At 38.5% G+C, this 12,206-nt stretch overlaps 1 protein-coding gene across 1 annotated transcript; it reads left to right on the top strand.

Annotated features, from left to right (window-relative positions):
- Nucleotides 1-374: 374 nt before the first annotated feature.
- On the top strand, nucleotides 375-11,772 carry LOC103528529. The gene is made up of 8 exons (XM_030450093.1): nucleotides 375-1,175; nucleotides 2,528-2,614; nucleotides 2,785-3,018; nucleotides 4,704-4,726; nucleotides 5,724-5,869; nucleotides 6,429-6,529; nucleotides 6,623-6,724; nucleotides 7,789-11,772. Exons 1-8 carry the CDS (start codon nucleotides 651-653, stop codon nucleotides 9,568-9,570), a joined length of 3,000 nt encoding a protein of 999 aa, XP_030305953.1. The 5' UTR covers nucleotides 375-650; the 3' UTR covers nucleotides 9,571-11,772.
- The last annotated feature ends 434 nt before the right edge of the window (nucleotides 11,773-12,206 follow it).

The following is a 12,206-nucleotide window of genomic DNA, read 5'->3' as shown; positions in this document are numbered from 1 at the left end:
GCCCCACAAAACATGGCAGCGGCCCTAAGGACCGCCAGGCGCAGTCGCTCTCGCGCCGAGCAGGAAGGCGGGGCCCAGCACCCTCCCCTCCCTCCCCTCCTTTTGCCTCCCCTTCCCCTCCCTTGCCCTGCCCTGCCCTGCCTTATCCTGCGCCCCTCCCCCTTTCCCCCTTTCCCCCTTTCCTTCCGCTCCCCCCCTCCCCTCCCCCTCCCCCTCCCCCTCCGCTCCGTCCCGCCCCGTCCCGCCCCGTCCCGCCCCGTCCCGCCCTGGGCGGCCCGCGCGGCGCTGCCGAGCGACCGCTCACGCTCACGCTCCGGGCCCCTCCCGTACGGCCCCGCCTCACGCCCCCCTCGTCTGTTCTGAGTGGGAGGCGGAGGTGTCAATCTCGTGCCCCTCCCAATACCCACCGAGTCTCTCGTTGCCTCTGTCTCCGCTGCGGGCTTCTACTTCCTGGGAAGGAGACGATTGGAAGTGGCGGTCGGAGTTTGCGGAGTCTATGTGTCTCCTGCTGTGGCCTGCAGTCCCTCGCTGCTGCAGACCTGGAGGCAGCAAGGAAACGAGACGAGCCCGGGTCGCCTAGCCGGCCCGCATGTAAGCCGGTCCCGGAGCAGCAGGAGCGACGGCCTCGACCGTCCGCCTCCTTGACGGATATGGAGGCCAGCCTGACGTGCGCCGTGTGCCTGTCCCTCTTCGAGGAGCCGGTGACGCTGCCCCTCTGTTCGCACAACTTCTGCCGGGACTGCGTGCTGGAGTGCCTGGCCTCGGCCGAGGCCGCCCGCCTGCAGCAGCAACGGGGCCAGGGACAGGCCCGCCTCTCCCGGGGGACGCTGGGGCTGGGCGGCGGTGCGGCCGGCGCCCGGGTGTCGTGCCCGCTGTGTAGGAAGCTGTGCCCGCTGCCCCGTGGCGGAGCCGCCGCGCTGCCCGTCAACACCACCCTGGCGGAGGTGGTGAAGCTCTACCGGTCTGGAACGGCGGGGGCCGCCAAGGCGGGGGAGGCAGAGCAGGGGCTTTCCTCGATGGCGTTCGGGGGAACCTGCCAAAAGCATCCAAGCCGGCTGGTGCAGCTCTACTGCCGGATGTGCCGCCAGGCGGGGTGCGGGCAGTGCGTTTCTGAGGACCACCAAGGCATCTTCCACTCTGTCAACCTCATAGACACTGTTTACCAGGAGGAAAAAGTAAGCACGGCGCTTCGTCTCCGCTCCAGGGCTCTGGCTGGGAGGTCGGGCTAGCCCGCGGAGCCGGGGTAATTTCAATCTAAATCGGGGCGGGGGAAACGCAGTGTAATCGTCGGGTCAGAGGCAGTGAGGGAGTGTGCAGCTATGAACCAGGAGGAATGATTTGTTTGTAGACAGCCAGGGTGTGCCTTCCCCTGCGGACGTTAGACTTCATCCAGCACGTACAGGGGACCAGGCGATATTACAGTATCAACAGTTTAGTAAAGCACCTGAACAGCTGCGGACTTTTTGTTTCGGTTTTTTGTTTTGTTTGTTTGTTTTTTTATTTATAAAGACTTTGCTGGAAGCCTTTGCTGAAAAACACACATGCTAAGAGTTTATTGCATGCCTGGATCCAGCTTTTCCAAGTTCAGGAAGATGCTGGACCTACACAAAACCCCACCCTCACAGATAATTTTGTTTATAGGCTCTGTGAACTGGCGTAAGTGATTTGTGTTGTAGATAATTACATAGTTAGAAAAAGGTGGTTTAGGCAATTGATCGCTTAGTGGATGTAAAACCAAATGTCTTGTTTGCACAAAAAAAGGCAACTTCCTGGTCTAAAGGTTAGTTGCAGTGGTGGTACTAATTTTTGCTAAAATAGCTATCATTTGGGTAGAGTTGAAGTTTTCATGCCTTGTGCAGATTGGATACAGGATGCAATGTCATCCAGTAGACCTGCTGTGCAGTAATCGAAAGAACTGCAAGGAAGAAGTGAAAAGTACAGGTAGAAGACTTTAAGTATGGCACTGATCCTTCTTCAAGCCCAAAGTTGGTTTTGCACTGACTGCCCTTCTGCCTCTTCTATCAGCAATTGCCTGTCACTCAGGAAACTAAGGAAAAATAGACTTTGTGCTAGGCTTTCTGTGTAAAATCTTGTGATAAGGTTAAAAAAAAGAAGTTACCACCTTAAATTTAAAACCAAACAGAAACAGCTTAGTTATGGACAGCTTTCTACCTTATCAGTGAGAGGCAGAAAAAGAAGTGACTGTCACACAGGTGGTTTTCAGACTGGAATAACAGCATTAAAACTTACAGATGTATAAGAGGAGAGGTTAAAGAAAAGGCTGAAGGAAGCTGTTTTAACTGTACTGTAACCCTGTAGCCGTTCTAGCAATATGCATTGTAGATCAGCCTAAAAGCATTACTTTGGGAGAGAGAAATATCAAAACAACATTTGTGTACTGATCTAACAGATCATTAAGTTTAATATATTGTACAGAAATCTGATGCTGTTATTTTCAGTAACCACTGAAATGTATTAATATTACGGAGTGGATAAAGTTGTAATAAGTGTTTCCATTGCTTTGCAGTTAACCTTCTTCAGCAGTTTGAAAAAACTAAGAGTAATAAATGAGAAGCTGATGAAGGAAATCTCAAGTCAACCGAATGATACGGATGTGAGTTACAGATGCAGGTTATTTTATATGTATTTGTTTCTCTTCTCATGATAGGTTAATCAAAACAGAGCATGCTAGTATTTCTTGTGCTCTTATCTTATTTAGGGAAGTGACTCCATGGAGACACTGCTACTGTGTTGTCATCTGATTTTATGTTCTCTTGCTCCTAGATGGTGCTGAACAATGATGCAGAGATAATTGTACTGGAATTTGGAGAAATTTTCAAAACTCTGGAAATGAAGAAAAGACAATTGCTAGAGGATGTTGAAAATCAAAGAAGTAAAAAAGAGAAAGAATTTCAGATTTGGAAGAAAATGAAGGAAGCTCACAAGAAAACCATTGAGAACTTTTTGAAGGATTGTGACAAGCTTGTCCATGAGTGTGATCCTCAGCGTTTCCTGGAGGTGACTTTGTTATTATTTGATATATGTTGTATAAAGTTGTACAGAGCCTGCTATATTATAGATTATGATTTCCTAGATCAGGAAAAACAAATTCAAGAAATGAAAAAGAGACTTAAAATTATTTAATGTTTCATACTTATTATAATAGCTTTTTTTTCATTTTAGAAAAGCTGCAAAGAAAGCTTTTCAAGCCTATCGGTGATATTTAGTGAATTTGGTTGATAGTTTCACTGAAAACTAATGAGATTAATATCGACTGTACAGCTGTAATAGGTGACCAGCTCTTGAAGTAAACTGACTTGGTGCTGGGTAGGGAGTTATTACTAGTACTGCCTCCAGAATTTTCTCACCTATATTTCCTTTTTCATATTTATTTTCAAATGCTTTGCATATTGAGCACTTGCGTTGCATTTTTAAACATGCAAGACATAAAAAGTGCTTTTTGGGGAAAGATCAGAGCCAGTGTTTGTACAGTGGCATACCATGTTGGGATACCTGAGCTAAGATGATTGTACTGATTTTAAGACCTCTGTAAACTTTACACTGACCTGTGCTATGGAGATAAATCATCCTATTCAAAGTTAGCTTAGATTTTTCTGACATACACTATACTGTATAGTACAAGCACTTCCCTTATACAGGAGTCTTAAAATCTTTCTCATAACATTTGAGGAAAATGTGGAGAAAAACAGTGCCTGATTTCGAGATTAATGTTAGAGGCACCCAGACACAAGCTTAATCTTCACTGTTACCTAGGTCTATACCTTTTCCTCTTGTTTATGTCAAACACTATGACTGCAGTTGTATGGAACTTACACAAATGGTAGATGGGGCAAAGTACTTAAAATAACAGCTACATTTTGTGTTTTCTTTAGCTTGAAGGCTTACCCTTGCGGTTGTCTGGAATGTGTCTTTTTGGTGCCTTCAGATAAACAAGAAGCTAAAGAAGTTCTTAAGAGTTTGATTAAGTTTCTGGTAACAACTTGCTAAGGAAAATTTCACTTTTTACCCAAAGTAAAAGCAGCTTCTGTTATTGTAAGAAATATTGTGACAACAGTGATAAGTATTTGCTTTAAAAGCAACACCTTCTAGGCTGCCCCACATAACACTACACAACTTATTTCAGTGAGGTGGTGTTTTTTGTTTTGATACAGTAAAATTGCCAGGTTTTTTATAGGGAAGCAGCAAGTCTATGATCCATTCAGTTTTTGACTTTTCATGCCCCATTCTTTGGGAACTGTAAGTTGACTGCAGCATGGTCCACTTCATAAAGCCACTCGCTGACTGATGTAAAACTAAAAGATTTTCTTAATGTCAGTGTAATAGGATCTTGACAGCAAGTAGCAGAGGCTTCCCACACCAGGAAATACAAAATAGTCTCATTTGAAGGTTTACCAGTACATCTGAAACAGACTAGATAACCACATGGGTCATGATTCACTGTTTAATTTATCTGGCTCTGAAAGAATTCTTTTTGTTTTTAACAGAAAGTAATACAAGATAAGCAATTTTCCCAGACGTACCTTTTTTTTTTTTTCTTCTTAAGAGGTTAACAGGCTTAAAACCTATAGTTCTGTGAAATGAAGACAAGAATTTTAGTCTCTGAAGTGTTTTGATAGAGCAATAGTCTCCTTTTGAGAGCTGGAGGAAAACCCGTATCTTACAAATTCTTGTTTTATTTATAGGTGGCCTGTGGCTTGAATACAAGGTAAATATCTTCTTTTTTATATGCTTTGTTAATTCTCTATTGTAATTTTAAGCTTAAAACCATGAAAATAGTTACTTTGGATATGGCCAGATATAGCAACTTAAAATGAAAACAATATTAGTACTTATGACATTATAGTATATTCAGATTTTTTGATGCTCTGTATTCCAGAATTAAGGAAATGTGTCAAGAATTTTAGTGATATTCTGTCTGGTATTAGAGATAATCTATCTTTTGAATTGGTTCCCTGCCAAAAACTTGGTATAGGAATTAATTAGTAGTAATTAATTTATTTGTACTGTATTTATATTACTAGTAATTAATAGCAATGGTGATTGCATATTTAATAATATTTAAACTCAGGAACACTGAAGCATAGCTGTATTTTTTACAAAAACTTTGGTGTCTAAGAGTGTATGTGGAGATTCTGTAGTGTCATCAATTTTGTGCTTTCATTACCATGTATAGCCTTTCTAAAGATTATTAATTATTTGTCTTGAAGTTTTCTAAGCAGAGTTTGAGAAAGAACATTGAAAATTGAATCCTTTCAAATACTCTGGTTCAGACTAATATTAGCACTGTGCTCTGAAGAAAGTATAATTCAGATTCAGTTATAATTCAGCAGACTAAGAAAATATTTTTTTCAAGATTTTTTTTTTGAACCTACAGGCATTACTTGCAATTCTCGTTGCATATGAAACCAAATTCAAGTGAATCATGAAGCAGTGAGTTTTGAGAGAATCTAGGAAATTTGACATTTATTGGATACTTACTTTTTTTGATTTGCTCTCCCTCTTTGTGATTTCTTTTAAAATTTATTTACTTTGGTTTTTTTTTTTATTAGGCAGGTGTAATTTAGTTGTTTGAATGTGACCCTTAAAAAAGTGTTTAAGTTTGTGGTTTGTTTTTTTTGTTTGTCTGGGTTTTTTTCTGTTTTTTGTTTGTTTGATTTTTGTTGGTTTTGGTTGGTTGGTTTTGGGTTTTTTTACTTTTCCAGAATGAAAACTCAGCTTGACCTGATGAATATAGCGTCCAGCTATGAAAAACCACCAGAATATACTCAAAAAAAGATGGATATCAAACCTGTGGTTAATGAAATCTTGGCTTTGAAGTTAGTGCCTGTTAATGGAGGCATTGTTAAAGGTAGGGAAGAAGGACTTTTAATATAGGACAAGATTTGGGAAATCACTCTTAAGAACCTGCAACTTACAGAATTAATTGCTAGTGAACAGACTGTGGCAAAAGTACACAAATGTTTGGAAGGCACGTGAGCAAATTACTGGATGGTAAATTTATCAAAGGCTTTTAAATATATTTTATGAATACGTTTTCTTTAGAAAGTCCCTAGGCTGTATTTTTGGAAGCTAGAGGAAGTATTATTTTCCTGTACAATCAGTATTGAAACTGTTTGAAGTGTTGCTGAACTAGATGGGCATTTGTTGTAGTGTGACATATACATTTCCTACGCTCTTATCAAATATTCTACTTTATAGGAGGTGTTTTGTGTCAGGGCAGATGTTTAGAAACTGCTTACATGGGCCTCTTGCTTTGTATCACAGAAGTTCCAAGAGGTATAAGGGTATCACTTAGGGCAGTATACTTTTGTTCTTAATTGGAATCTGTGTTTATGTGCACAGAAACCTTTCAGCATTTTTCATACTTAATATACTCTCCATCAGTCTTACTGTATTCTTTCTAATAGGCCTATCTTCTGAAGGAACTGAGAACTCGACAAAAACTGCTCTATTTAAAAATGACCTAAAGCAATGGCAGGACCAGAAGAACACACCAAACACATTTTTTGTAAGTTATTGACTGTGGGACTATACTGTTTTGTGTTTTTTTAGTTTGTCTTGGCAAAATGAACTATAATGTCTGCTGCAACATTTTTTCCAGCCTGTAGCAGGACAGGAAGAAGCACTGTCAGATGGTAGCAGGATCTGTACTCGCTTAATGTCAATATCAGAAATGTCAGCATTTCAAAACATGAGTCATGAGGTATGATTAAACATGTATTGTAAGTATGGCTAAGTTACTGCTTATTGTGACACAGCTTTATATATAAAGCTTTTATAATCTTACTCAGTTTTCTTAGTAGAAAGTTAACCTCCCAATTCTAGAATATGTTTGGTTTTTAGCTTATTAAAGCTGTCGGAATTTTACTTTTTTTCTCTAGAAAAAACTACTGGAACTACTAATTTAAAATATTTGGGTCTATATTTTAGAATGACTTCTTAAGTCACATCTGTCGCTTTCTAATCCAAATAAGCTTCTCTGTTACCTATTTGAAGAAGTCATCTGCTTGTGTTCTGTTTTCTGAAGAGAAATAGAATTTGCTCTTCTAAGACTACCCAAGTTCCTGGTAATTTGACATGAAACTCAATCCAGCCTCTTCTTTTTGTTTCATTTCCAATGATCTAGTTCTAAAACTAGATTTTTTTTCAATTACTAGCAGTTCCATTTGGATGGCTGAGTGAGTATTATTCTGTATAGAATTATTCTAGTTACAGTTAGTTAAGCATGGCTAGCAGTGAATCACAATGTTCTGAGAATACAAGTGGCAGCTGATTAAATGAAAGAGTTGCTTAAGTCCTTTAAATATAGAATTATTTTAATTTTGCTGTATTACATTGTAGAACACCTGTTTTGACATTGAGATTTCTATAGTTGTTGTATTGGTAAAAAACCCCAAATACCCACAACCTAAATTGCTTTCAGATAGTTACTTGTCAAGACAATTTGAAAATCTGTCACTTAATGTCTGAACTAGTATTTGTAGCTATTTCTGATTTTGTCAGTGACATCAAATACATTTAGTCTCCTTTTTCAAAACCTACTTTATCATCAGAACTCCAATATGTATCTTTTTCAATTCTTTTTAAAAAGCTTTTCTATATAGTCATTTATGTCCTGCTTCCTTCTAGCAGCAATGGAAAAATACATCAAAAACACATGCTATGAAACATATCAACTTTTCTTCAGTACTGCATTGTATGCGAGTTTTATAACCTCTGAATCCACAAACACTGTTTACTTAATGGGATTCTTTGCTGTCTTTTTAGGAATTACGTTATAAATACTATATGGAATGTAAGCAGCTCACCAATGAGTTCAAGACACAGACTTTACCTGCAAATAAAAAGTATAAACTTGTAACTGCTGAGGTGTTGAAGGATAGGTCCTCAGGAACTCCTTTTTTATCTTCACATATCAAAGCAAGTAACACGGATAAAATAAAAACAGGAAACCTAGAAAGAGCACGTGGCTTTGAAAGAAGCTTTTCTGGAGTCCGTAATCACAGCATCCCATCCACAAATACGAACTTTTCTGAAACGTGTGGTGACTCAAAATTACTTCATGAGAGAAGTTCCCAGGAAGTAACCACTCCATCCTTATCAGAAAACTCTAAAGACCTGGTAACTAAAGAAAAACTGCCGATACAGGCATCAGCAGTTACTGTTTCTAATGAAATAGATGCAAATTCTAGTACTTCTACTGGCTTAAAACCTACAGCATCAGTAGCTGTTACTGGTTCAAATTCAGAATTTCTAGATGTTTCTGTAGAGAGACTTTCTGTTTCACCTTTTGCTTTTGGTGCATGTAACAACTCATTGCCAGGATTTATTAAAGATGCATGTACCCCTTCCTTTAAAAAGAAGGACAGGAAATATGTTTTCCCTCAGTTTTATCTTGGAAAAGGTGATCATGAAGATAAAACCCATAACCAGGATGAAAGCAAATTTAGAAAACATGGTCCTGTGACCAAAACCACAGTTTCTGATGCTTCAACCAGTCCTAATTCAGACTCCAAACAACAGGATAAGCCTGATCTTTATTTTCCTGTTTGTAATTCAGAAAGAGATTGTTTTGCAGGATTGGGAGGCAGCAATTCATTTAAGTTTTTTCCATTATCTGCAAATTTTAGCCAATCTGAGAAGCCATCTGACAAAAATGCATCATCTCAAGTGAGAGAAAGAATACCTTCTGCAGAAGAAACTGTAGAATATGGTAAACAGAAGTCATCTGCCTCATGGGAACAAAAAGCTAATGCCTCAGAGTCTGTCACAAATGTTGCTTACAGTACTTCAGAAACCAACACCACAAGTGAGGTGAATGATGTCTCCAAGTGCCCTCTTCTCCACAATAGTTGTTTATTTTCCTTCAGCAATAACTCTTCTCAGTTGCCCTCACCAGTATTTACATTTGGAAGTATTGTTAGAAATACCTCTGATTCACTGACTTCCTCCATGGCTTTAGCTGGAAATGGTACTGAAAAAACAGAAAAAGAGAAGGTGACTTGCCCTGACAAAAGACCTCTCGATCTAGGGAAGCCTGTATCTTCAAAATGTGCAGAACCTGCTTCTAGACATAGTCATCCAAAATATGAAGGTTCATTCTTTCCCACAAACTCATTAAAGAAAACCGAAAGCGCAGAAATGCTTGCTGATGACAGTTCTTGTAGTCAGCCTTTATGTTCAGTTGTTCTTTCTGTTAAATATGAGAATGCATCTTCCCCTCCGCTTAACAAAGACACAAACCAAGATACAAATGAGAAAGATGAAGAAAATGAAACTGTGGATGCAAACGACTGTTCTGGAAAGACAAACGAACCTGACTCCGTACAGTTTCAGAATGCAGCTCGTTTTGTACCTGGCATGCTCAGTGATCCATCTTTAGGAAGTTCTGGGCTTACAGTAAATGAGGCAGGAGGAATGCCAAGTGACAGTGATTCAGACAATGAAGAACTAAGCCAGACATCTGTCTCAACTGATACCAGCAGTGCATCAGAGTATTTTTCTGTTGCTGAAGATAAAATATCTACTAGAAGAAAATCAGAGACATGAAGAGCATTAAATAGAAGATAACTATAAATAAGCTGGAATTAAATAAATGCTGCGTAACGCATTAAGAAATGGGAATACCTGTGATTTTACAGCTATTGTTCTCCCTTATTCTTGCCAACTGAGGTATCTCTGTGTTAGAAATAAATGCTTACCTGCAAATAAATATAGTGTACTAAAGTGATTTTTGTAGTACAAACCCAAGCTGAACAACCAACTAAGAATGTCATGTCTTGCTATAACTCAAGTATGACTGTATGTGCTGTCTGTTTAAGAATGCACACTTTCCAAGAAGTGCCACCACGTGTGTGGAACGTGGGTTGTGGTGCACTGATGTATCCCAGAAAGAAAGTTCAGTGAAACCCCTGCAGCAGGAAGCAGGATATTGCACTTACACTGGGGTTAAATCAGTAAGAGAGCACAGACCATAGCATTCGTCTGGAAAGGAAGGAGAGACATGTGGAAAATAAGGAGTGTTGAAGGGCATTACTGAAAATTGGTTTGCAATACTCCCTTTGGATGTTTTTCTATGTTGTATTTAATGTCTATCAAAAGTGCAAATTCAAGTGTAATTTCAGCAATATCTCTTATGCCTTTGAAACTGGCGCATAATAGGCCACATCAGCATTCTTGTTACACGTCTCACAAGGGTTTCACCTATACTTCTGAAATGCTGTGTATGAAAAGTAACCATCACAACTCAATGTCAGTTCCTTTTGGCACCAATTTTTAAGAGTTGTCTTTCTGCATGTCAGAATCAGTTGACAGATACTATCTGTTTTGATGAAAGCATTAGGAGAATCTAGATTTTAAAACACAAAAATCTCATAACTTAAAAGATTTGTGTTAGGACAGGAAAAAAATGGAAAACAGCACTTCTTATTGTAAGTAATAATGATCCAGAACTCATTGACTTTTTAGCTGTTGAAATGTGATACAAACTGAAGATAAAAAATGCTTTATTTTCTAATTATTTTTTTTTTCATGTAAAAGATAATTCTGCCTTAGATTAGAATACATAGGCAGTAATACTGTTTCAGGTTAAAGCTCTGTTTCATTAATGTTCACTCTCCAGCAAGAATTGGTGCCATATTTTAAATAAATTAATCCTGCACTAGGTAGATAAGTCAACTGGTAGATAAGTCAACTGGTATGTATGAGATCAGAATGTTTAACATCCCTTCAGAATTTGTCACCAGCAACTAGTTATGCTTAAAGAAAAAAAATAAAATTCCAGATTATATATGTAACTTCATAACAGAAATATTACTTAAATTTAAATCTCTGCTAGGCTTAGCAATATATTTGCTGCTAGAGAATACTTTCAAATACTATTCTTGGTTTAGGAAACGACCTAATTTTAAATTGATTTGTGTTAAACTCCTGAACTTAGATTTTCTGCCACAGTGCATTCCTCTATTAAAAAGTTCTGAAAAAGAGTTTCTAGAATGTATAGAGCTTAGTAATCATCCCTTTGTATCTGCATTATAGCAAGAAAGGTGGTGAAATAATTATTGTTAGTTTTATGGTTATTTATATTAAGTCTTACTGTGTTGCAGTTTTCTCCTAAGAGTTATTCTGCTTGTATCTCTAGGAAATCTTGTCATGTCCTTCTGCATGTGTAGGAGTGAAGTGTTTAAGGGGTATTAAGTTAAATTACCAAGTGACAAAGGCTGGGGGAGATGATAATGGCCAGAAGTGTTACAGGTGGAGGTTGATCTCATTATAATGAAAATAAGAGAAATTGAACAATTTTAGAGAGACAGGTAAGACACCTTGTTGCCAGAAGAAAGTTGTAGAAAATGTTTGTTTCTTAAAATAACAAAAAAATCCTTATGAGTTATTCAGGGTTATTCAGAAACCCTAACAAATCTCTTCATGCCTCTTAACAGTTTCATGAGAGTCTGAAGAACTTTAAAGCAGATGCGTTGTCTTTTAGTGAAAGAACACCATTATAAAATTTTAAAGCAAATAAACAGCTATGTTGCTTTATTTTTCAAAAGCAGAAATTGTTGGTGTGTGACTTCCTTACAGTCCGAGGGCTGCTTTTCAATCATGGTAAGTTTTTATTGAAGTGTATTATAGCTCAGCATGAAGTTTTTACAGGGCGATAAATGTTAGGATGTTTTATTTACAATAGGTCACAGTAAAGTTACAGTCCACTCAGATGTTGAATCAATAAAATTACCAATTTTTCTTGTATTTCCACAAGTTGATTCCTTGGTCATTTTGACATAATCACTTGGTCATCTTTCACTTTTGACTCCTTACAAAAAGCCATAACAGAAGTGAAGTGTTTTTCATATACATTATTGAAAGTTAAATGTTGACTACTTTTACTAATGTTTTAGGAAACATTACAATCTTCAGGATATAAAATTAGTACTCTGTGACAGACCTAATATAAGTGTCTTTCAGCCAGGATTTCATGCTGACTTGTCAAATAACTGAAACACAATGGGACCAGTTCCTGACTTTATTCCTTGGTCTGTCATGTCTTAGCTAAAAAGATTAATGAGTTATGTTGAGGAAACACAAATAAGGAAAGGGTCTAAATAAGTTCACTTTTACCCTAGTTGAGGTATATTTGTGCAAGATTTTACAGGAAAGAGTAATTTGAGTCAATTTTATTGTCCAAG

Source organism: Calypte anna, chromosome 4A, assembly GCF_003957555.1.
Source record: "Calypte anna isolate BGI_N300 chromosome 4A, bCalAnn1_v1.p, whole genome shotgun sequence".
NCBI classification, from domain to species: domain Eukaryota; kingdom Metazoa; phylum Chordata; class Aves; order Apodiformes; family Trochilidae; genus Calypte; species Calypte anna.
This window is presented reverse-complemented; position numbering and strand designations above follow the sequence as displayed.

What these genes read in the sequence shown, in the direction of transcription:
- LOC103528529 (XM_030450093.1), top strand. Translation starts at nt 651, where the DNA reads ATGGAGGCCAGCCTGACGTGCGCCGTGTGCCTGTCCCTCTTCGAGGAG. An exon ending in CTGTTTACCAGGAGGAAAAA is followed by an intron (nt 1,176 to 2,527) that starts GTAAGCACGGCG and finishes ATTGCTTTGCAG; the next exon opens with TTAACCTTCTTCAGCAGTTT. An exon ending in TTCAAAACATGAGTCATGAG is followed by an intron (nt 6,725 to 7,788) that starts GTATGATTAAAC and finishes CTGTCTTTTTAG; the next exon opens with GAATTACGTTATAAATACTA.